The following is a 27484-nucleotide window of genomic DNA, read 5'->3' as shown; positions in this document are numbered from 1 at the left end:
TTCTGAGACTTAAGGTTGTTGAAAGTGCTGCGGTACTTTTATATTCATGTTTTAGTATATGGTTTTATTATTAAAAGTTTTCATTAAGATTATGCTCTACGTGGATAAGTAAACCTATTTCTGTAGTGCGTTATCACGTTGATAACGAATTGCAAACCAAATTAGTAATTATATTTAGGCAGTTAAAAAGGCAATTTGAGAAAGCGGAGCCAACAGTCTCACCGCGACTAAGACCGCTTCAAGTTGGTCTAAACGTCGAGTAAGAAGGAAAGTATGATAGTTTTTGAACCGCGTTCCCGTTTTGCATTTTAACATAAAGAAAAGTCTATAGGTATAGAGACAAGGAACAAAACATGATTTTATTAATGCACGTTGTTTAGAATCTGTCATGCAATCATAATAACAATATTTTACAAGAGTGATATGTTTCCGTGTAGCGAGGGCTGGCAGGTGCAGTACACGAGGTGACTAGTCAAACGTATCGTGACGTCACTTGCCTGTATTTACAGAACAACAAAGACAATTTTATATATAGTTGTATATGTTTGAGGAAAATATACTGAGAATGGTTGAAGAGTTTCCCGAATGAAAAGGAAAATACGTTTTATTTTATTTCTGTAGAAGAAAATTATCATTTCCTTTCCGAAAGCAACTGTACAAGATTTTTTTTGAGGTCTGACTCTTTTACTATTTAAATTGGTATTGCACTCATTTTTGTCTACTTGGGCTGAAAACCTAGTCCTAGCCTTATTTATTCAGGAAGAATTGGTCAGCCCAGGCACCCTAAAAAAAGTCGATTGTTCGCTTATTTACAATGCTTTTCATTATCAAGTGCAACTCAAATGCAGTGTCGCAGTAGTGTATTTTTAAACCACCAATTTTTTTTACTAACCCGTCCCAAATTCTAAGAGGAAATCCTTGCCTAGAACTAGGAAAGTAATGGGTTACAATTAAGTATTTCATAACCCCAAAACAATTAGTATTTTAGGCCGCAATACTGCAACCTAAAATACTAAATTACTCTACATTTAAGATATTATAAACACAGTTTAAGTGGAGTAAATAACGAGTATTTGAAGCTTTCATATTAATATTGAGTAGTGAGTGTAGTGAGTGTAATGAGTTATATTTAGTGTTCAAGTGGCGCAAGGTGAAGCAGGTGCGCGTACTTGTATGTTGTAAGTGCAGCTAAATATATACGCTATTAGAGTGTTTTCTAATAGTTTGGGAAATTATTTGAGTTTTATGAAGTTACGGAGAATCTTAAGTGGGTAAGGTTCTTGCAGTCTGTATTTTTTATTGATATAGTAACTTGTCTTTAAAAGCTTAGAATAAAAATCAATGTATTATTAACTGAATAGTTATAAATTATCTTTTTCTAATTTAGGACAGGATGTAGTTCGTTCCGTTCCGCCGTTTTTTTTTTAATTTTTAGATCTCATTAATTATTTCCGTACATGGCCGAAACGTCAAGCAAATCTATAACACGTGATCGCAGTAATTCCTGTATAATACTGTACAAAAAGTCATTAAACACAGTTTTCAATACACTTCCTTAGATCACACTAAAATTTGACAAAGTCTGAAAAGTATTTTCACCAAACTCGTGATAATGTGAATGACCCTCTCACATTTATTTCTAGACATACCAGTCTAGACTTAGACCAGTCTCCATTCTAACAATAACTAAAGTATTCCCTAAATAGCTTTCTTAGGCACTTAGTGATCCGAGCTCTCAGTTAGGTCTCATTAACTAGTCAATTGACCTGGTTGCGCTTGCAGGTGGACACGTATAATTAGAGAGGTGAACGACCTTATGTTACAGCACTGATTGACCTGTGGGGAGAGGATATTGTGAGAGCGGTAGCGAAAAGCGATAAGCGATAGCGATGATAGATGTAGGTTCGTTTCTTTAGTACATAGATATTTGTTTTTGATATGTTAATTTACTGTAAATATACTTTCAAAGAGCCAGTAAATATTTTTTTTTCATTGACTTTTGACCACCTTTTACCAATGATATGATCCTTATGACATATCTGATTATTGGCCTGGCAAGGTGAGAGATTGCGAGTCATAGTGTTTGTCAGAGATCATTTATACCACTGTTATCTAGGTAAATTACACTTTTGAGGCATAAGATTACTATTTAGATGGACCACTTTCATAGTTTTCAGATACCTGTCAGATAATCTATCCAATAGATAAAGTAAGAGCAAATACACGAAAACAACTATCAACGTACCACCTGTTAAGTTAATTGGAGAAATTCGTATTACAAAAGTACGATAACAGTACGATATTTATCTAGTCAATAGAAATAGTCCTTTTAGAATTGTAAACTCGCTCCCGCTGCCGCTCTCTCTCCCACTAAGTGCACTATCTAACAGTTATTTGGCAAGCGGCACAAACCTTCGATACGTTCAATTTCGGGCGGTGTCACGGCGGCCGATAATTGCCAATACATTACACTTTTTATTGTCTTTTACTAACAATGTATTATACACGTTATATAATGTGTGTAAATAATAGCTTTTGTTCTAGAGTTAACTGTAAATATTGAATGATCTTTGTTAATGAACGATGACTTACTAATTTTGATATAAAAAAACTATTATGATGTAGCTGATCAAACCATTTTCAGGGTGATCTCTTTTGCGATGAGTAACTGTTGAATGGTAACTAGATATTGTATAATTTATACTTCTGTACGATTTATCGAATATTATCAATGCGACGAAGTTCTGTATGTTGCGCTTTTCCACGAAACTGAGAAACCATTATCGACAATAAATTGCATTAGGATAGTTAAAGATTTCGTGACCAATAGTATGTTGATTATCCTCTTACTGGCGAAACTGGGGCCCAATTATTTTTGAATGAAAGGTCATTTATTTAAAAAATACATTCACACGGTTAGTACAAACTCAAGTAAGACAAACGATTGCCAAAAGCAGTAAATCGTTTACATCCTTCTTTAAATCCAAGTATTTAGGGCTGTCTCAGCGATAAAATAAATAGTTGAACTGTTTTCTCGCTTTATTTATTGTATCAGTTACACAATGAAGATGTTATTCCTATTGGCAATCTTAAGTCGCGTGGGCGTGAGCAATCTACTGAGAATAAACTTATTAAATATATGTTTATTGTGAAATAATGATTGTAGACGCATGTTTAAATAGCCGGTCTGTGCGGTAGGGAGCGGATAAAGAGGCCTCGGATTTGATTCCCGAAAAGGGGAAAAAGGGTTCGATTTTTACAATATATTTTGGAGAGTTCTCAATGTGGCTAAGGGGTTTGTAATACGTCCAGTATATGGCTATTGCTTAACGCAATTATATTTTAGACAACTTCGCTTACTTTATTCGATTACGTGATGTTAATAATAAATATTCTAAAAGCCCACTTCGACATGAGACAGCCCTAAAAACTTTTGTTCGACATCTAAATTCATGTTCCCGTCATCTCACAGTACTAAATCTTTTGTTATAATATTACGCCGTTTCAATACAAAGGGTAGGCAGAGGTGCCAAATAACGCATTACATTTATATGAATGTGTGTGTCAAATGTGTCATGTTGTTGTGATGTGTGTGTGTGAGTTTGATGACCGGACACATAAATTTTGTGAAATTAAATGAATACAATGTTGTGTCTGTTCTGAATTATTAATGTCAAATGTTTTTGTTACTTATTGGTTGTACAGCTATGGTAATCAATTTAATTATTGATATTACTTACACTTTTAGTTTAGAGAGACAGACTATTTATATTTTTAATGACACAAATACTATGTTAAAAACGCAATTATATCGATGTTGTCGTAAGTGAATGTGTTGCTTAGCGTAAAACTCGAAAACTCAACCAAGTTGATTTTTATTTTTGTAAAATTTTCTTTAAATTAGGGGCTGAAATAAATACAAAAATAACAAAAAATCCAAAGCGTGAGGAGCTGTGTGGGTTAACAGGTCATTTATATTTATAAATTTAGATAAATAGAGCAGTCCTAGACCCAGCAACTCACACTAATCATAAATAGAAACAAAACATTTTAAAACTTTACTTTAAAATCTTAATTTATGAAAACACATCTCGTGAAAGTGCTAATCGCAATGACTCTAATACTATGAACAAGCAAGTAATAAGCGAGTAGCAGTGTTAGTAAACATTACATCATAAGAAAGCGGCCATCTTAAGGCTTTATAACTGCATGTCATTGAGAGAGGCTGTGCGGTGTTTGATTAGAGACTTTAGGTCTTATGTAATCATAACTTGGTAGTAAATATGATTGAATAATTGATTTATTGTTTATTTTCGTAGTAAAGAGAAAAGTGTATGTTTTGATGAGTTTGTAAGTAGACAGAGGGTTGAATTTTGATATGATTTCTCTATTTCATAAAGTATAGTATATAGTAAAATAATAGTAAAATGTATAGTACATACTAGCTTCGATTGATCATTGTAGAACAATGTTGCACATACTAAACGGTACCTAACCGAAAAAAATAAACTAATAAGTTGAAATTATTGTGACTAAACTTTGTTTCTTTTTTCTTTTTTTTAAAGACAACTCCCGCACTAAGAATTGCTCTTGTGTCGCGGGGACATACAAGCAACGGACACAAAGCACAACCATACCCGAAACAATTATTTGTGGATCGCACAAATAATTGTCCTGTGTTGGAATCGAACCCACGACCTCCCGACGCAATGGTTGCGGCGTGGTGACCTAAACCACTGCGCCACGGAGGCAGTCAAACATAATAAACTAAAGTTCATTGCTCTTGTTATGATAAGAGGTAAAGGAAAGCCTTTTCTATATTATCACCTTTCCTTTAGCATACTTATTAGCCACTTTGGGGATGATTTTCTATATCTCAATCATTCTAGCTCTAAAACCGTTTAAAAGTTGTCTGTAAAATCAGGTATATTATTTCGAACTAGCTATTTCTTTGATTTATCGCTATAGATTGCTAAGTTTCCAGTGAAAAGTGCCTGAAGATATGAAATAAAAGCTCTTATAGAACATTCTAGAAAACAAACGTGTAGTTACGTTTACTTGCGATACGACTAAGTAGTGAAACGTAATAACACTGAATTATTGTTACACTATGTAATTTTATATAATTGCGGTTAGAGTGAACTGGACAGACGGGCAACTGTTTGTGTGATATAGTTAAAGCCTTTTTCTGATAGATATTCGAATATAATAGGAGATTAAGTTAAGGCTAATGGGAGGCCTAGGGGAATTTTAGAGGACATAAATATTTTAAAAGTAAAATGTTGGACATTAATATTACCATAGTTTAAACTGAAAGCGACTAATTAGACATTTTCAAGATTAAAATATTATGTATAACAAAAGATCTACTTGAATATTTTCTTACAAAAATCTCTAATACTCGTCGTTTATAAATTTCTTAGAGGTAGAGCAGTAATCTTTTAGGGACTGAATATTTGATTGATATACCAGAATCAACGAAACACCTATATACACATTGTATACACATATTTTGAGCTAATAAATAATTTCAACGGACTATAAATATCAAGCAACAAAAAGTTGCCAGCAAAGCAACAAACTGTCGCCTAGTCTGCATCTCCACAATCACCGTAGATTATGTAGTTAAATAAATATCAAGCTATTCTCAGTTTTCTACGTATAATAGCTAACCGGAGTTATTGTAGATTGTAAACCGTAGTAGCCAGTTACTCGCCAATCTTACCCGCGGATAATTTGAGAGAAAATCTGAAATCAACTATTTGTTTCTATGAGGTATTTGTTTGTGAAGTTGTGTGTTTGAGAAAATTGTGTTTCGTAAATTTTTTTGTTGTACTGATATTAGTTTATGTTAATGATTCTTTATTTATTTTATTTTTAGGAGTGCTTTTGTAAATGCGAGATAAGTAATAAAAATGTGGCCGAATTTTTAGTTACAGTCAATAAATACTACCGAAGTTTTATATTTATGAGATCGGTTAATTTTGACCTTATAAGCTCTTTGAGGCGCTATATTGATTTTGTCACTTAAAATATTTTAAGAGAAGAACTAAACAATCATATAGTGTGTGTAATACAATCAACATTAATTGTTTCTCATGTCCTAATCTTTAACCATTTCAATTCTCACTCATTCAAATACAAATGGCATATCAATCGAGTCGAATAATCTCGATTTAATCAAAGAAATACAAAATCATTTACACTCAACGTGTCAATTGACCTAAATGAACGAACGATTATATTTTGACACTTATAAATAACACAACATTTAAACCGCGGTGTGGCGACGCGGGTGTCGTAACGTTGACCTCACTTTGACGCGCTCTTGACAGATACAATGTCAAATTTGACAGCTCGACCCAGTGTCAGTACTATTTGCATACATTTTTCTCGTTGACTCATAGTTTTTTGGGAAACTTTCTATGGTATTTAAGTCAAGTAGTTACTTGTACAATAAATAAGTTTCCAAAAAAAATGTGTTTGAGCCACCCTTCTTTAAGTTCCGAGTTATAGGATTTATAAAGAAAGTTCTGTCTATCTTTGCTATTTCTTAACATTCCATTCCTAAAATGGTATTTTCAGTGAACAGTGCTTTTCAGTTTGTTTTATCTGTATACCTATATGAAAAATGTGGGTTCTTAATAATTTTGGAGTGACAAATTGTCTAATTGTTATTTATCTGTCATGATAGTGACTTACAGCGATATAGTATAAGAAGGCGGTTTTACGGTCAATATTGTTTATTTTGATTGCTTCTTTTTTCGTTAAACAGGAAGCTTACACCTTGCCTTTTGTAGAGAAAAGCTTAGAGCGATAAAGATAGTGACTTTTGAAGATATCTTACACATTTTCGTGGTTCTAAAGCAATTCTAATTCACAATCTATTACAAAGATTGCAGTCCAGAAATCTGGTAATAAATCGTGAAGGAGAGCGATGTAAATCAGTGCTGGCTCCAGTTTACATAGTAACGAAGTAACGAAGCTATTTACAATATGAGGAACGCTTGTATTTGTAGGACGCGGGCCAATAACCTATTAAATACCACTAACCTATATTACACTGTTGCATTTGTACGTAGTTACGGTATAGAAATGTTTTTAATTGCTGCTGAAAGGTTTCTAGAATATTGTTTAAAAATATTAGAATGCTTTGACCTGTCCTTATGTGAAAAAGGCGTGATATTATGTATGTATGTATATTAGAAAACATGATGTTGAAAATTGTCGTCTGTTCTTTTTCAGGATAATATTTTATTAAATTATCAAAATTTTGCTGAAGTTGGTGCAGCCGATTAAAATTAAAATATAAAATAAATAAACAAAAGTATGGATTGCCTCTATTTTGAAGATCATAGTGGTTATTATAATACTGTGCTTGAAATAAACTTAAGTATTCAAAAGTACCTATTATGTAGTTATTTGAATTAAAGGCGGTATCTAGTTCCAAAATTTATGGATTAAGATTTTTTGGCGGTAAATAAAATATGTAGGTATTGATTGAATATTGCAGTTGCCTTTATAAACACGACTGAAAATAAAGCTTTATGTTATAAAAAAATGCAACTAGAGAAAAGAAACACTCTATGGAAAAAATACACACATAACATCACGCTTTATTCTAATAAGATTAAGTAGAGATTAGTAAACGTCACTATTTATATTATTTTCTCTATATTTATGTTTTAAAAAGGAAATCTATTTGAAAAGATAAAAAGCTGAAGCACAGACAAGCATGCGTTATACCAGCGTACAAGTTCAAAGTCCGGCCGTTGTGACGTCACGCGCGGGTATTAAGTGCTCAAGAGCTTTATTAAAATGTTAATTATTATAAAAAAAAAAAAATAAATTTGTTGTAGTTATTAATTACAAACTATTAATTATTATTATGAATATTAATAAACACGAAAAATAAATTTAAAAATATTTGGAATAATAAAAAAATTTAAAAAATAAAAACGGTCAAGCGTGAACTCACCACAAAAAGTAGAGACGAAAAATAATTCCTTAATATATCCTTAATCCAATCACTAGTCTACACCGTATAATGGGTACTACTGCACTAATTATTTATTTTACCATTATATTATGGTATTTTTCATAATATTTTAAATTTCATGGCGTTCGCGACGTGCTTGCGCGGGAGTTGACGGCGGACTGCGCGCGCGCCTCGCTTTGACGTCACGAAACCAAATATAGTCCTGTACTACGCTGAAGGAGAATTCGACAACTTTATTTCCCACACCAAACACAATAAAGCTGAAATTTCCTTGACCACATTCGTGAGTTAAGTCATTTTGTTAGATAGTACAGTGAAATGTCGGTCCGGGCGTGTTATTTTTGCATGAGATTTTCGTCGTTTTCCGCGCTTCATCGTGTCTTTAAACGGCAATACGGGCGTTCGCTTCTGTTTAGTTCGTAGTAATGGTATATAGGCTACTATGTTAATGTGAACAGGTGACCAATATTTACCCATCAATATTTTGCGACTAGGCGTATGCTTTTTTAACACAGCGCGAAGTACCTAAATGATTGTGGGTTGCTTGCAAATGACACAAAGTGATGCTTATATTGTTTGTATCACAAAGAAAATTGTGTCAAGTTTGTAACATCGTGATTGGTTTATAGTGATATAGGCGGAAAATGTCGAGGAATTTTCTTCTGAAAATGTTAATAATAATTTTTAGAGTATTACGATTGCCTTAAAAGGACACATCTTTGGATTTTATTAATTGTCACCAGTTTTTCTGAAAGGCTAGACGAGTGCTTTCAACAAAGGTATAGTTTTATGATTTTGTATTGTTATTATTTTCATTCGTTAATTTTCTTTACACATCCATAGCACATGGATTTCCTTTTAAAAAGATATTGTACTGTTGATAGTGGGTTTATAAGCATTGAAGAATTAATACTACGATTTAGAAAATAACAACAAAAAATCTAGATCTATATTTAGTATCTAGATATAATATAATAGAATCAGTAGAATGTATTAACAGTAAATGGTAAAAGGATAAAAACTACCGGTTTAGATTAACCGTACGGTTTACGCTCTGGCGGTTTTCTTTCATAAAACTGATGTTTTCATTATTAGTTATCTTTTAAGTGGTAACGCTTTGCAGACAGCGGTGTATGAGCCGTGAGGGAGTAAAGAAGTGAGGTGGTAAGCACGCTTAATACCGACGTTTCGTAGATGGGTTGGCATGTAATATTTGTGGGTGCTTTAGGGGTCAAGATAAAAGTGTTTTTTTTTTTGAGTAAAAAGTCCAAGTCTTTTAAGTAAAACCTTTTATGACTTCGATATTATCGTTTTTTATTACTTTTAAATGAGAAAAAACGAAATTAGCTTTGTGAAAATTTTCATTGTAACCTAATTTATTGTGATAGAAGTGCATCTGATCACGTCCTTATATTTTTTCTAGTTCTGGATGTTATAACTTATGACTACATCAGTAGTTTAGCTGAAGGCTTTATGTGACTTGATTTTGACACTAGATTGACCTCAGGCCATACAAAACGAATAATATTGTACTGAATTAATCTTTATAATCTGTAGGTCAAGAAAATAGTTTTGTGGCTACTAATAGGCGTTGGCGTAAAATTGGCAAACAAACAAATATCACACTATTCCGTAAGTTATAGGAAATAGTTTTTTGTACAGACGTAAATTGTGTTTATAGTACATACTATTAACACAATTTATTCATAGTTATGTAATCAGATTTATTGGAGTAAGGTATAAATACTTATAATGATATATTAATGCACCTGTTTTGAGGAAGGAGCGATGTCTTAATTTGGCTAGAATACAAGCATATCACTCTTATTGTGTCACTTAGCCTATTGCTCTGCCTAACACATTATTAAAATCGCTCTATTTCGATATTAATTACCAATTAACATAACATTTTATGTAATAGAGAATCTTTGCCATTTATATGCACGATAACACACTTTAGTATACTATGAGAATCTCATTGAACAAATTAAGTTCAATGACACTTCTCGACCCAGGAATCGTACTCCGTACCTCGTGATCAGCAGTCGCATACACTATCACTCGATAGCAGAGGCAAACGTGTGATATCTATGAAAATGCTTATACATTAGCCCCTTTTTGTTTATTTAATATAAGTAAGATTATATAAAGCTTCTATTTAATCTTCCTTATTCATAAAACCTTTAACTTGGGAGCAGGCAAAGACCAAAGACCGCCATTTCACATTTTCCAAAGACTTTTCTTCCTAACAACAATTTATAATCCCAGTTCCTTTAAAATGACTTAACAAGCACATTTACATTTTCTAAGAAAACTCTCGATTACGCACATTCTAAAATTGTTAACATTGCCCTACATTTTAAATACGTAAATAAACAAACCGCACCACGTGTGCTGAGGTGAGAAAGCAATGAAGCCATTAAACTACCGCGTGTTACAGGTACGACTCCCGGTCTAGACAACACATTATGTCATGTATAAACAATTTATTATTATTCACAACTTCTGAATAAGTATCAGTTAGTTAAACAGGAGGAATTTTGACGAAGTCTTGCAATACTTTTTTGTTTATTTCGTCTGTCGTGTAAATGATCAGACACTGAACAATTAGATACAGTTTTGTTGCTAATGGACAGACGGACAAGCATTACAATTTTATAATAGTAATTTAAAAACTATACAGCATTAAATATGGGAATCTAAAAAAAGGAATATAGACATCTAAGAATCAAAATCAAAATTAAATCATTTATTCACTTAGATCAAATATAGACACTTTTCACTCAAATACGGTAAAAGAATTTACCGCTAGGATGGAAGATAGGGCAAAAACCACACTTTTTGACCACACTTTTTAAGCACCTAATATGTAATTTTTCTCTTTATGTTTCTTTTCTCATTCATTCTGAATCCATACAACCTTCTTTTACATTCATCCATTCAATATTGCATATAGCACCCAAAAACATCCCAAAAACAATTTACCACTGCCCCACATTCGCGTAATACGCAATAACCAAGTCCCCCACACGCGCTCGCTCGCCGCACGTATAACACGTACTTGCATGTACTCGCGCAATAGATCATCGTTTATACGCGCCACTCGGACAGATGCACCCACACATCGCCCTATAAGGACTTGATCGTATTTACTTATTTATAGTACTCGGCTAAATAGGGATGAAGAGCTTTTTGTTTGTCTAGTTCATATTAATATTATTAAAAGATGAGGATTTTTTTCAAAGAAGTATTCTGCTGCCTTTTTGGTGGATGGGACTGCTGATCATAAGGTTTAAGGTTTGATTCTTGATTCGAGAAAGTGTATTTAGCGTTTTCCTGTTATAAGACTTTACTGAGTCTAACACTGCTAAATGTTGGGGTATTTTATACACTTTAGTCTTTAACTTCGGGTATGACAGGTGTGATGCAGTATTAAAAAAAATATAAATATTATGTTGAATTCTACATACATGGGCCCACGAAACCAATAAAGTTCCATTTCTAGATTCAGTAAGTAACCTTTTTATGTTTACATGGGTTCATAAAATGTATAATTATAAAAAAATATTGTAAACAAAATCACGCTTACGTTCCCTAAAGGAAAACAGAGAAGTGTGTCGTAACGCCCACAATTTCAGCGTGTATGTTTTACAATAGAGCGACCGTGTTGCCATCTATCGGGCTTCGTGCCAAACAAAATTTGCCTACTGAAAAAGCTCAATCACATTTCCATGACTTGAAATTCAGGAAACGATATCTTTAAGCCTTTGCAATTATTTAAAAACAAGTAATTTTGTACATAAAGATTTATAAAAAAATATTACCGATTTTTTCTACATTCGGGGGACTTCTAGAAACATAATAATAACAGTAATTTATGAATCAAAATCATATTACTGCCGGGTATTGGAATCGAACCCACAACCTTCAATATACGTAACCAACTCTTATCAAATAATAACAAATAATGATATTATATTTAAACTAGCACGTGCATGATTCACACATCACACTGGCAGCCAAGCGCAGCTGAAACAACCGCCATACTGCACTTGTATGTAATAGTAACGTTGGCAACGAAAATCATATCATATCTATACTAATATTATAAAGCTAAAGAATTTGTTTGTTTGTTTGTTTGAACGCGCTCATCTCAGGAACTACCGGTCCAATTTGAAAAATTCTTTCAGGGTTAGATAGCCCATTTATCAAGGAAGGCTATAGGCTATATATAGCTACAACCAAAAGGAGCAGAGAACCAGTAAAAAATGTTACAAAAACGGGGAAAATTAAGACCCATTCTGTCTTATGTGACGCAAACGAAGTTGCGCGGGTCAGCTAGTAATTAATTAATTTTGGTAATAGGATGCCATAAGTACGATTATTTGAATGTAGGTATTCCATAACTTCAGTATTTAGTTACCTATTTCCTGTTTTAAGGAGGTACCTTTTAAATACAATTTTATCTAGTGCGAAAAACACTAAATATCTATATGTTTGTGGATCACATAATAATAGGAGCTTCATGTTTTTCAAATGTTGGGCAATTCTGTTGCCAACTGTACTTTCATGTTTACAATGTAACAAAGTACAGTCAAACAAACAATTGTTACGTTCATAACTGCTCGTGTGTAACTAATTACAAAGCTTACGTGAAATGTTATAATGTTACAAGTCTTACGTGTAAGGTTACACTGATTTCATTAAAAGTTATGATTGTGTTGTTCAGTAGTTAGGTTGATTTTATAATAATAATAATACTGGCTAGAAGACTGGCTTTCTCTTACGTTGGCATGCTTTTCTTTCTATTTAACTACGAGCATGTAACTTTATCAGGAAAATTCATACACACATAATATGTTCACCCGAAGGTTTATGCAAGGGTGTATGAAATACACCCTTGTTTCGCCATTAACAAATATGAGTCCTGTGTAATGGGGTCGAGTCTATCGCCATTTATCAAGCACGTTACCAATTTCTACACTATTATTAAGAAAATTATGATATAAGTCAGAAAATTCTAATAGCTTGGATATACTACCGACCGCGCCATAGAGGCAGTTAGTTTTCTTTACCAATATAATATGTATTCATAAAAAAAAATCGTATACAAAAACATTTAAAAAGTGGTTCAAGTTTATGAGTATTGCGCTATTTATGTCAAACGGTAGTGAGCAGTGTCATGAATAAACAACACATTTCGCGGTAGTTTTGTAGGACGATGGAATATGACGACACGTAGTAAGGAGTACTGATCAATGATTGACAGGTGAGGGACATAGGCATGCATACGCCGTTACTGTACACTTGGTATATAATATATACATATGCATATAATAGCTGTTATGTACACTGGTTAGTAATGTGTGAAATAATAAAACAAGTGTGTAAAGAAGTTATGTTTCAGGAGGTTACGTTCCAACTCCGATTTTGTAAGAAACTTTTGTTTGTTTTTACACTTTGCAAAGACGAACGGCAGGTTTGTATGAAGAATTCGTACAGCTTATAAAATGTCATGTTTAGGTTTACTTTTTGTTTAATTGGTAGCTAATATGATAGACAAGCTTATTTTAAAATTCTTATATTTTTAAAAGTTGGGAGGTAAAAGTTATGTCCATTTTTAGAAGCCCCGATAGTTCGCTACTATCAATTGCTCAGATGCCGTCAAAACCACAATCCAAAACAACAACAAATTAGCGGATGCGTAGACGTCAGACTAACAGTGAAGTCTCATGAGATTTTCTTTAGTTGTCAACAAATATAAGCCATAGACCAAAAATTATTATTTAAATAAACAAATACTTTCTAATTAATCCGGACTTCTAAAAATAATACTCCCAAATAAAAATAAGTGACTTAGTCCCCTTAATAAGTGGTACAAATTCTGTTGCGAAACAACACAAACTTTAAGCTGTACGAAATCTGCCGATCTCCAAAATTTTAGGTACTTTCGATAATTTTAACGAAGACTTGAATGGAAATATTAAAAAGCCACAGTGATACGCACCCCTTTATTGTCTATAAAAAGTGATATAAGGGGGTTCGTATGTCAAGTTTAAAAATATAATATAACTAATAAAGTGTCCTAATCACAGAAAAAGGTATGAAAACATCATAAAGGTAGTTTTGTTAAGTAAGACACTGACACAAATCGCGCCGAAATTAGTGAAACGCATTTAGCAATATCGATTACAATCCAATGGTCACTAAATATCCGCAGTTAATTCAATTTCTTTGATTCAATACAAACACGCCGTAACTCGTGATCCCATTAGCAGTTGTTCTACATAAGTGAAAGGTGACTGACCTGCTTGACGGTGACCTTGCCGGAGGGCTTCTCCGTGACGTAGGACTGCATGCCGGCCATCAGCACCGTGGCGCCCAGGAACTTGTTCAGCAGCGCGCGCGCCTCCGTGTCCTCGCTCGAGTCGCCTTCTTGGATCACTGGGGGAGAAGACCAGGTTAGCACGGTCTTTTCATGGTCTTTTGAGAGGAGATAGATAGGTGCTTTAGGATGTGATTTTAGACGTTCTTTAAAGATTTTGATAACAAATTCTAGGATACTTATATTCCGATTATTTAGGACCGTCATGTCACTATTTATTTTGCGGTAAAAAACAAACATAATTATGCATATTATGAAAAAAAAAGATTTTTTCCTACCCAAAAATTTAGTGATTGGGTAATTAGATTTAGAAGTCTATTTTTTGTTTTCCTCTGTAAAAACACTTTTTTTTTAAGTTTTACACGCTAGCTAACCCTAAACCTACCAATAATCCCATAGTCCAACAGAGTAACAATTAGAAGCCAACTCACCAATATCAGCATTCTTCATCCTCGTCAAGATATCTTGTACACCAGTGACTTTCGTATTACTGTCCAAGAACGATCTGTCGCTCTGTCGGTCCTTGACCTGTGTGACCTGCCCATGTGTGACCCCATGTGTGACGTGACCGTGGCTGCGGGTGGTGGTGGTGATGGTCCTCACTCCGCCGTCCACGCGCTCTGTCGTCACCACTGTGTCTTCCACTGAACCTAGGCTGTGTTCACTGTCTGTACGGGTTAGACCTGAGGACAAGGAACAAGTAATGAATACAGAGGTGTCTTGAGGCGTCGGTAAACTATCTGTTGATTAAGCAAACCTTGGCGCGGTCATTCTATAGATGGGTGACCGCAGAGTAACCGAGTATTTGATCTGAGCGAGCGTGCTTCGGAGGGCACGTAAAAAGTCGGTCCCGGTTGTTGTCAATTAAGATAACAGTCGTTCAGCTATGTCAAAGGCTTGAACAACTTTGACACTAGGTTGACCACTAACCATACCATAGATAGATAGGACCAATGTTTTAAAGCCTGGAGAAGCAAGCTTTAAATGTGGAACTTTGTAAGCTACTAGTGACTCATTTTCTTAACGATCTTAAGTTAACATTATCTCAAAATAGAAAAAATTGTGATCGTATCAAGAAAGTAATTAGTTTTTAATGTAAGAGTGACTAAGTCTTGATAGTATTTGAGCAAGTGAGTCACAATGTGCGGTGGGAACATATGATTAAGTTAAATGATAAACAAATAAACGGTAACAAATTCTTAGAGTATGACCTAAGTACCTGTTATTATCTTCTTTTTTGTTTTAATGCGATGACAAACCTAAGAGCAATTTCAAAATTTGCTACATGTCTTTTTATTTTTATTTTTTTTAAACTCTCGCGTTGCATGTTTAATGTATAATAGAATACGGGAATTAGCCTGGGACCACGGCGAGTGCAACCTGCGCCGAAACGTTAGGCATTTTAAGGTGCGTGTTCGCGTTAATTCCCGTATTCTATTATACATTGCTACATGTCTGTTCTAAAATGAAATATTATTCATACTTAAGGCCTTTATTATCATTTTATGAACAAATTGGAATAACTTTAGCACCCCTGAAGATAGTTATAGATCAGGGTAGAGAGCCTTTTTCATTGTCTATTTGTTCGGTTGATTGGGAAGGTCTGGAGTCCGCCACGCTGGCCAAATTTGTAGCCATTCAATGATTCATCATAATATTTTCCTTCACCGTTGCAGTAAGTTATAATGATTTCTAATACACAGATAGCTTCGAAAAATCATTGGCGTGTTAAAATTCAAGGCTTTAAAAGCCTAATGGTTCACAATTTTATAATGGTTTTTCCAGAAGTTATGAGCCACTGTGTAGTGAAGAATTAACATCTCGCTTGCGACAATTGCCTTAAAGTTCAGGTGTTACTCCACTTACCAGCATGTGCCGAGGAGTCGCTGGAGACGCTGTCCTTCATCGTGGTGGTCCTCAGGATCAGACCAGCCTTAGGGTATGTCGTCCTTTCAGCCTTCGAGCTCTCATCTGTACAACAATAGACCAAGTTTATGAAATATTCACAATAAGGTATGGAATGAAAAACTTTAACAAAAAAGGTACAATAGACGACGTTTTTATGAAACGATTTCTACTGGACTACCTTTGAAGACGTAAATGAGCAAACGTGTTTATTTGAAAAATGAGACATATTTCGAATAAGAGCCACTAAAAAGATCCCCATGGAGCTAGATTTTGTTCATACGAGGTATCCTTGGTTAAGAAATAAGTTAAAAAAAAAGAATGGCAGAAGCCCCGTTACATTCGCATTCAACTGTAAATCAAACATATTAATTTTGGCCCAGTTGATAGTAATTATATCCCTTAGAATTTGTTCTAACTTGCAAAATTTTTATAGATACATACAGAAAATCACGCCTTTTTCCCATAGTGATAGGTAAAGACCAAAGAATACCACTTGGTGATCGTTACAAACTTTCCTTGCCTCATTCGCATCCATACATCTTGCCATACAGGACAGCCGTTTACGCGAACTACACAATTGAACCTTTTTCTAGACATCGTCAAATTATAAACTTCCGAAATACACGACAATGAATTGTAGCAAAAACTTTGCAAAATGGTTCAAAGTTAAGTTTATAGAGTACCGTATTTATATGCTCTTGGCCTAGGTCAATAATCTCCGAAGTATTGAGGTGTTTCCGGCGTCAGTTGCTCATAACAACAAAACATAAAGACATAGTGAGTCATCGTGACATTAATAACATCATTACAATTACATTTCGCAAGTTACACTTCTCATGTAATAAGTGGACCGTTTCCTCTGCTTTATTTATAAGGACTATGTTTAATTGACCTTTATATAATTGTTTTGATATTTATATCGTATTCTCTACTATTATCGACTAGCTATCGAGAAATTTTACACGAAAATCTGTTTAGCGCCTCTAGCGGTCTCCGTAAGAACTATTTTGGCAGTTCATTTTAAATGTCAAACACTCGATACTTGAAAGTGCCGTCCGTAGAGAACTGGTCTGTAATGCTTATGTACGGTATAACGCGATAGTTTTACTCGAAATTGACTAAACATCAATGTAAATGCAAAAACCTCATCTTGAAGGCGCCCCATCGTAATAATCTCTACCATAGTCCGACGACTTAGTAGAAAACATTGTTTTATGTAGATAACAATAAAAAAATAAATGTATTCCAAAATTGGAAGGTTTGCTCCTTAAATTTCTCCTCTACAAATAGTTGTTTTGGGTCTAGTGCGTTGTGTCCGTAGTATGTAAAGTCCCCGCGACACAAGAGCAATTCTTAGTGCGGGAGCAGTTTTATTTCAAACAAAAAATAAAATAAAAATGATCCTCGCAAACGAGTATTTATAGGAAAAGTTATCAATATTTTACTTTGGGAAATGAACTATTGCATTGAGTTTGACATAACCGTCTCAATTTTGTAATAATCCTCTTTAGGTATACGTTTCTTCCACAGTCTTATTGAAATCAGATCAATAGGTGAGTCGGAAATGTAACAGACAGACAAGAGTAACTTCCGCTATTAGTTACATATACCTACCTAATAATTATAATTGTGTAAAGAAATAATAACACGTCGGTTTCAAATGTCAATTGTTTTCCGCTACTCTTATGGAAATGCATTCTCTTTTATTACAAAATTGCTATTATAAGCGTTCATATCGCAAGATCTTTAGAAAAAGTGCCAATCAAAGGTATCAATTTCGATTTATCAATGTCCAATTTTTATTTAAAAATATCAGTTGAAGCTCAGTTTTGAATTTATTTGAGGAATATATATTTTTTTCAATATACCTAAATCACTTATATGATAAATACGTCAAAATTATTCTGTGTATAAACTCGGCTAACAATAAATGACTGCTCTGATTGTTCTTAAGAACTTAACTTAAGTTTACACAAAATCTTTTACATTCCTAACTTCTTTTAGGTAGGTTTAGTTCACAAAGTACTTAACAAACGTACAAATAACGCAAATGTATTACAGAAGCCTTTTCAAATATATTTAGTTCAGTAGTGAGTCAGAGTTGTTACACTTTCCTGATGTGTCATCGTAGTACATCTCTTTTAATGAGAGTATGCTGTTATCTTTTACAAACATCTATACTTATAATAAATCTGTAGAGAGGTCAATTCTGTACATTGAATATATTTAAAAAAAAACCAATGGGGGATGTTTAATAACGGATACAGATACCGAATCTGCAATTTATAATTTTCTTTTCTGTCTGTCTGTCTGTCTGTCTGTCCTCCGTCTGTATGTGTCGCTATCACATAAAAACTACCGGATAGAATGCACTGAAATTTGGTATATGCATAGAATAAGTAGTGGAGCAATTTCTAGGATACTTTTTATAGCATAAAATTTCAAAGATTTTTAGAAAATTGAAAAAAATACGTAGAAATCGTTTGAACCTGCGTTTCCCTATAGAGACCATAGATGGCGTGAAATGGATTGCATTTCACAACATTCGCATAGTTAACGCGGCGCCTGCCGTATCGATACCTGTTGTTCGCACCAACCAATAGATGGCGTTATAAACCGCAACAAAGCATGTTTTTTCTAATTAATTTATTTTGATGGCTTTATTGTAAAAAAATACCTTTGAAACATGCTATACATTTATAAGATTTTTAAACATAAATGTTGTATGATATATTACACAAAAATGTTGGTTTACGTGGGTCCGGTGCGATCGGGATATCCTAGATGGCAAACCGAGTAATTTCGTTTGTTGTCGTTGTTCGCCGCAACTGACCGATGGCGTTGTTGTTCGAATCACATATTAATATTAAAAACCAAATTAATTGGTTGCATTAAGGAAATAAATTGGATAGCTATGAAACAGACTATGTGGTAAGTTTAAAAAAATAAACAACGGATGATATAAGTACAAAAAATAATTACGGGTTACGCGGTTTCGGACGTATCATCGCAAGTAGGTATACATTATTACGCGTCTGAAGAGCTCCGGCGCAGATAGGACCTATAATAATATTCTGAATCCAGACGGGTAAGCAATGGTCAGTCTATTATAAGGTATTATATTTTACACTGTAAACTGCTACGGATACAGACGAGAGCGGAAAAGAAGGTAACCACAGGAAATCAGGCCTGCCTGAGCCTGTGCCACATTGTGTGCCCTTCGGGTCCCTTTCGTAAATAACCATTAGATGACAAAAGAGTTGTTAACATTTTTATGTGTAGGTGTATCGAGTGCTTCGCAATTCGCGTGCTCAAACGAATAAGCAACAGTACGAAATTCACGCGAGCGGAGCCGCACGGGTCAGCTAGTACATACATAATATGAAGCCTTATTCCCACGGGGAAGGAAGATAACATCTTGTTTTTGTTGCTTTTTCGACATTTGTAAGTAACTTTATAGCCGTTTTAGCCGTAGATGCAAGTGTTTTTACTAATATTATTAAGTAAGTCTGTCTGTCTTACTACACGGCTAAACCGCTGGACGGATTTTGACAAAATTTTACAATTTTAGGTACTTTAATTTTCCAAATATCCCCATGCGATAAGTGTCGCTCCGGTTTATAGTAATACCACCAAGTGCAATTATGTCTAGTAGATCATGATTGCTTTAAAAAATTCTACTTATATCCTTTCCAAGAGTGAAATCTTATTAGCTCTGCTAATTTTACCATAATTGGTTTAGTAGTTCGGATAAGAAAGTGTCACATACGGATAGATATTGTTTTTGTAAAATCATAAAATTGCATCCCTACATGCAATTAGAAACCTCTATTGAAACATTATTCTAATTCTCTCTCTCTCTCTCGCTAAAAATTTTGAATTTTATAACTAAACACTCGACGGCATTTTACCCTACTCGGGAATAGAACTGAAGAGTTTTCATTCCACTACTGCACAATAAGGTTGTGTCCTTGAATCTGAAATGTTTTGATAATTTTATCTTATTCCGATAGTCAAATTCTTTAACAATCTTATCAAATTGAGATGAAAGGTATTTGCAGATATAATCTCAAGGTGAAACAAATGTCATTGACAAATATAAATATTGAAAGTAAATAAGAATTACTAATGTTGTAAATGTAACAATTGTACAAAAACTACTGAACAAATTTTGATGAAATGACGCATAAGGACAGTCAGTGAAGTCCATGTAGACGACGCGTTTAGTCACGGATTTTTCCCTCTGACAATACCTTTTTTATTATAGTTCCGTAGCGAAAAGGTTAAAACGGGACCCTATTACTAAGCCTCCGCTGTATGTCCGTCCGTCTGTATGTCTGTCACTAGGCTGTTACTCATAAACCGATATAAAAAATATATATTAAGGTGGGTTTCCATACAATAATCGTGTGTTTTTTCCTATTTTTTGGCACGAAACACTACGAGTCCGACTCGCACTTGACGGGTTTTTTATATTATCGAGACAATTTCCAAATGAAATACGCAGAAGCAAAACATTTTCTAATTCCTACCAAAAATTCCTCAATACACAACTCGGGAATCAAACCTAAGACCTCTCAATTATATGCATTAACAAGTTAGACCTTGAATTCCCACGAGAACTTATTTTAACATTTTAAAGCAGGTTTTAAATATATTATAGAGTATAATTATCGTTTTCCAAAAAGGTCTGGTATGTAGAACTGGAATACACGTATGACAAGATGTATGAATGTGGATGAAGCAGGTTTCTGCCTACCCTCATGGGAACAATGCTTGTATGTCTATAGACTACTGGTTTTTATTAATTAACGCTTTTTTAATCATTATTATCGACAATTAAGGAGATATCCCTGCACTCGTTCGGGAGGAAGACTTGCCCAGCAGTGGGACAGAAGGAGCTATTTTCTACAGCCGGTACTATCGAGAGTACATAAAGTAGGTACGTATTTAAAATAAACAAAGAATTGTTCTAGCGGCAGCCGTTAGGGGCGCTGATTAATTTGCCGTACAAAAGTTATCAATGACTAGCCGGTTGTCAATGGTCGATAGTAGTAGAAAATTGACCCTCTTTATGTTGGAGCTATAGTAAGTTACAGGATCAATTCTCGGGTAAGACAGTGTTTAGAATCTATTCCAATAAGATTTCTACAAATGCTTAGCCTAGGACAATATATTATTTAATAAATAAAAAAGTAACAAACGGAAATATATCTTGTTATACTTATGTAATAAAATGAATAGGGCATTATTTTTACATATAATAAGCGATTGTGATAAAACAATACACAATAGTAAAGTACTAGTCTTTTGTAAAACTATTTGTTTGAATGTAAACAAACATAGGAATTTATAGTAATATTTGAATGAAACAGACAGTAAAATCCATCCATATTAGTCAAACAGAATATAACACTAAATTAGCTTGAGAAGAGAATCGAACCCAAGACCAAACGCAAAACGGAAATTTTAAATATAAATAGATATTATAATAAAACAGTTTTTCAATTAATTTAATTGATAATGACGTCACTGCACTTGTTTAAATATATTCAATTTATACACGTAATGTATTTATTTTTAATTATTATATTGATTAATTTAGTCATTACCGTGGCGACACCCGTGAGGACCTGCTTTTTAAATATATTAGTTACAGTTCGACCTTATAAACGCGTTTTAATAAAAATGTCCTTCGAGATATAGTCTACAACCATGTCTTATTTAGTTTTAATTAGGTTTAGTGGTTTAGTAGTAAAATAGTTACCAAAACTTAAATATTTAGCAGCTATTTAAGAACATATGTATATTTAAATAACTCATAATACACAATGCAATAATTCACCTTCAATAATAATTAAGTTAACTATTCGATACTAACATCAAACTAAACGATATCAACAAAACAACGGTTGCCTAACAACGAATTATAACAAATTTGTTGACACAACAAATGATGAAAAGCCAATTATTCAAAAAATGAAAATTTGCCGTAAATATGTCCCTAATTATTTGTTTTAACATACTTGCACGTTAAGTAGAAATAGTGAAGATACAAAACTACGACATTTAACTTATTTTCTGTTTGTTTATTAACTTGTTGTTTACAAATAAAATGTTTATTTACTAACACAATACATAAAAAAACAAACAACTCACCTAACTTTTGATATATACTTAATAATAACTTAAAATTATATCCACAATTATTATTAGTATCCATGTTATTTCAAGTCACTTGTCACTACGTGTACTTAGTCCGAGCGGCAATTGACGACTGAAACGTTAACGCGTACCGTGCAATATGAAAGTTACGAAAGTAATTATATAAGGAGGCTTGTGGTAACGCGCTCGCGTGCGTTTACGTTACGTACGCAATTTCCACGGTTTGGAAAACGTAGTGTCTCACGTTTGAAAATAAAAGTGTTTTAAAATCATTATTATCCCATTTATGGAAACTGTATTTTTACTTGTAATCAATATCATTGGACAACGCACACGGTCATTTGATTCCATACCAAGCAGAGCTTGTACTATGGTAACCAAATAACTGATAAATAAACTTATATACATCATAATACATAGTTATATTGCTAACTAGGCTCTTGCTCATCACACACAAAGATTTGTCCCGGGTGAGATTAGAACCCGCCACACGCGGCGCTACAGTTATTGTGACGAGGGGACTATGTTAACCACTGCGCCAAATTAGTAAAGTAATGAGAGTTGGGCCTAAGGGTAGGGGGGCTAGGGTTAAGCCTAGAGTCCATCGCGCTGGTTAAGTGCGGGTTGAGGACTTTGCATGCCTTCAAGAACTGTGATAAAGACTGCAAGGTTTCATCACGATGTTTTCCTTCACCGTTAGAACAAGTGATAGATTATTTCTAATACACACATAACTTAGAAAAGTCATTGGTGTGTTAGGTTTGGACCATCGAAAACTGGTATGAGAGTTAAATGCTTATTCCCTTATACTACTTCTGCTATTAAAATTATTTCTTTTGAAAATAATGACAATAATTTTTAATGCAGTTATCTCTGGAAACGTGTTTGACTTGCTAATTATCGGTACTGGTGAATACTGGTAGTGCTGGTTCAATTCCCGTTTGGTTTAAAAATAGTTTGTCTTGATGTGTTTTGTATGTCGTTTCAATGTTTGTGATGACTTCTGTTTAATAAGAAAACTTTAAATAAACATCGATTCTGTCCATTTTAACACCTTCTTTACAGAAGAACTGATAAAAAAAATGAAATGATGAGATTTATACAAAAATAGTTAAAATACTCAACACTGCTTTTTTTGTCTGGGCTGTGGTGTACATGACTGCTAACCACGAGGACCCGGAGTCGAGTTCCAGGTCGAACAAAGCGATATCAGTTTTCCAATTTACATAAAATTAAAAAAGTATCGACACAATTAATTAATGCAATATTTCAAATGTTAGCTCGAAGTTTTGTAACGTGCCTGGTATTTATAACAATAAGTTCGCCCTATAATCGTATTACACGCGGCTGATATTGTTAACGGCGAACGACGAGCATATTTCATACACCTTGGCTTACACTATATAACAAGCATGTATATTGTACATATATGCATAGATAAAACTTGTATCGTCACTATCTATATAATTACTTAAACAGTACAACGTGTTTGTTAGTCAACACGCTATCACGCTAACACGCTAGCACGCCAGTTGTAAGGACCCACGTAATGTACCGTTGAATCACATTAGATCAGCCGCAACTGTTTGACCAACTTAACTGATCATAACTGGTCACTGTCAGCGTTGATGTGTTATAATAATACTAGGTTTTGCCTGTGATTTTGACCGCGTAGGTTAGTGACTTAAGACAGAATTTCAATACAAACATTGATAAAAAGCCTTATGATTTTTTTAAATGCCAGCTCTATATCTGTACCAAATGTCATTGAAATCGGTTAAGTAATTTACTCGAACTTCCATCTTCTTATACTGCTAATTCATTTGTTTATAATATAAGCCATTAACTTAAGAAGATATCTGTTTGTCTGTCTGTTTATGTCAAACCGCAAAACAGTTAAACCTATTTGGATAACATTTCCTAAACACATTCTAAACTTTAAAAGATACACAAGTAGAGTCACGGCCAGAAGCTAGTTTACCTATTGTAAACTACATAAAAAACCAGACAATAAATTGACCTGTAAATATTTGCGTATGATTCGAAGCCGGTACCCTTGACCTCTCGGCTGAGAGAGGTCACTCGTGCTCAGTGACTAGTGCGACAGTTACAGATCGATTTGATATACGAATACAAGGTTTTATACAACAACTACATTACCATGTATTATGGCGCTCATAGCAAGTTACGCTCAGCGGTCGATAGACGATCTGTGGGTTAAGCAACCCTTAACGCGGTAATTTTTTAGATGGGTGACCGCATAGTGGTATTTGAACTGAGCGTTTCCGTGCTCGCTCATAGCCAGTTGCGCTCACCGGTCGGTAAAGATCGGTAACCCCTGGCGCGGTCATTCTATAGATGGGTGACTGCATAGTGATATTTGAACTGAGCGTCTTCGTAGGGCATGTAAAAAGTTGACCCCGGTTGTTGTCTACTAAGATAACTGTAGTTAAGTCATGTCGAAAGCCTTTCGGGCGGCTTGTACAAATTTGACACTAGGTTGAGCACTAACCATACGTTAATACGCACGTTAGCAGATATGTTACCAAATCTACACTACAATAATTAAGATTATTCGAACAGTCTTTGGCAAAATTCAATATTAATTTACTTATCGACTCTACTCGAAAATTTGCCTCATAAAGTAGTGATCAGATCACGGAAACCGTCAGTAATATTTAATTCAAACCCAACAAGCTAAAAAGCGGCTCAAACTGAGTGGAACAGTAAAAAACCTTCAACTATAGAAATCTATGGGAAACGGAATCAGTGAGCATTATAAGTATTACCAAATAATTGCACCACTTTACCATCACGTTTTAAACTTGTATAAATAAACAGACTGAAAGTGAAACGTTTTGTTGACAATGGCTGACACGCAATCAACAAATAATTGTTATAACTATTACGGTACATTTTCTATAGTTTTCTACGGCATAATAGCGATTGTGTTGTTGGGGACAATGTTTTCGAATAACTTCCGAAAAACAGGGTAACTATGAATACAGCAGCCTATATACACTCAAAGCAGATCACACATTTTTTGTTATATCTATCTATCTATCTATCTAATCAGCCCGTATCCACTCACTGTTGAGTATAGGAATATTTTGTTAAATATTTGACGTATATATAATACTTAGAATCTCAGTAATAAGGCCCCGGGTTTGCCTTGGGTACGGAACTTTATAAATGACAGTAGAGTGGCGGCTGTAAACTATAACAATAAATGAACGTCTCTCAAACTCGTTTTTTCAACCAAATTATTAATTTCTGATAATACACGCAATTTACATGACTTTTAAAGTAGTCGCCATTGCAACACAATAAAATGCGTCGTGCCGACTTCTTAAATAACTTAAGTTAAAATAAAATTGGTACTCACTCGCACTCTTAATATATTTCTCTGTCAGCGACTTCACAGAGCTCTGTCTAACAGTCTTCTTATCATCGGGCCTTTCTTTCTTCTCCACTCTGTCTCCTTTCCTCTCCACCTTCTTCTGCACCCTGTCTGTCTTCTCCATTTTATCAGTTCTCTCTGTCCTGTCCCTAATGATATCTCCTACAATCTCTTCTCTCCTGGTCTCCACACGTCTGGTCTCTCCCAGCACTTCTTGACGTCCGAAGCTCTCGGTAATGTCTTCGATCCTAGTGTCACTGACTCTTCTATCACTGTGGGTGAACTGGTCTATGGCTGCACGTTCTTCTTTCTGCAAGAGGAAATATGGTTAGTTTAAGGTTTCTATTGTGAAATTCACTAACATCAGAGGATGTTAATAGTTGGTAAAGGGAGCAGGCACTTCATAGAAGTATTGGAACTGAACATCTCTGGATAGTGTGTTGATCTGGTAAATTTACGATAAACTATAAACCACACGTATGTATTTGAACACAAAACCTTCTGCAGCCTTTGAAAACACTTTCACGTTTGCTCTTTCCCAATAGATACACTTAATATAATATTACCTTCTTTTCGTGAAAATTTAAATATATTTAATCTTATGTCGATACTTCTTAAACTTCCTTAGCACAATTCGTTCACCGCCTACGACTCACTATGAGCACTTAAAGCTGCTCAGGTATAAGAATTGATCGGTCTAGGAATTTTTTTAGCTCCATTGTTAGTAAAAATGTGTGAATGTTCAAGGACATGTACAGAATTTCAGTCAGCCATTTTTTCTTGGTAATAAATACCTATCAAAATGGCATGTAGATTACGATGGAGGGGACATTTTTTGTATAAATAGTTCAGACTATTTGGTTCGGCTTTTATGTAGTAAGTGTCCTAGTTTTATTTGGAAAATATACATTTTACATCGTACACCAAAAAAAACTAACCTCCTTATGCAGCTGAACGAAACTATGAATGGATGAAATCGATGAAAATGAATATGAAACTGGATAATAGAACTACACATAATTGCTTTTTAAGGTTTTTAATATGTGACTGTAAACAAGAATGAAGAAACTACGTAATAAAAATGATGAAATACGTACTCAGTAAAATTGCTCTGATAAAACTAATAGGCGCACAATTTTTCATCACCGCGAAAAAAATTCAGGCATTGCTCTCACAATTTGTTAAGGCGCTTCAGTAACGCATAGGAAATAAACCAATTTCTCCTCAATATGCAATGGCGCTTATTATTTAATTGTAACTAATTTGAAACCTATCAATTAATCAAGATTTTGGAAGCACATATAAAGGTCTTATATTTTAAAAGACTAGCTAGATTTTTCCCACTTACTCCATGAATCTCCTTCAACGTGGTCCCGGTTTCTCCTCCGAACTTCTTGGTGGTGGTGATGGCAGCGAGGCCGTGTATCCTGGAGGGCGGGTCTCCCTGGCGCTGCAGCAGGCGCTCCAGCTCTTCGGGCTCCGTGGAGTAGGCCGTCACGGAGACGGTACCTTCAGGCTCGCCGCCGTTACGTGAGTGGTACTCTGAGCGGATCACTGTGCCTTTTACTGTGAAAGAAAGAAATTGTTAGATTGCTTGATGACTAGAGAGTAGAGACACAAGATTTGT

The 27484-nt window shown here is 34.4% G+C and overlaps 1 protein-coding gene across 6 annotated transcripts in view; it reads right to left on the bottom strand.

Moving 5' to 3' along the window:
- LOC142977753 (uncharacterized) overlaps positions 1-27484 on the bottom strand; it is a 96559-nt gene that overhangs the window by 24098 nt on the left and 44977 nt on the right. For all 6 annotated transcript variants that reach the window (XM_076121838.1, XM_076121837.1, XM_076121835.1 and 3 more), the window contains 5 exons: positions 27206-27423; positions 25843-26167; positions 16251-16355; positions 14816-15067; positions 14307-14443 (listed from right to left, as the gene is read on the bottom strand). In XM_076121838.1, coding sequence (XP_075977953.1) covers positions 14307-14443; positions 14816-15067; positions 16251-16355; positions 25843-26167; positions 27206-27423 — 1037 coding nt within the window. The remainder of the gene's footprint in view (positions 1-14306; positions 14444-14815; positions 15068-16250; positions 16356-25842; positions 26168-27205; positions 27424-27484) is intronic.

Source organism: Anticarsia gemmatalis, chromosome 13 (genome assembly GCF_050436995.1).
Source record: "Anticarsia gemmatalis isolate Benzon Research Colony breed Stoneville strain chromosome 13, ilAntGemm2 primary, whole genome shotgun sequence".
Taxonomy (NCBI): domain Eukaryota; kingdom Metazoa; phylum Arthropoda; class Insecta; order Lepidoptera; family Erebidae; genus Anticarsia; species Anticarsia gemmatalis.
This window is presented reverse-complemented; position numbering and strand designations above follow the sequence as displayed.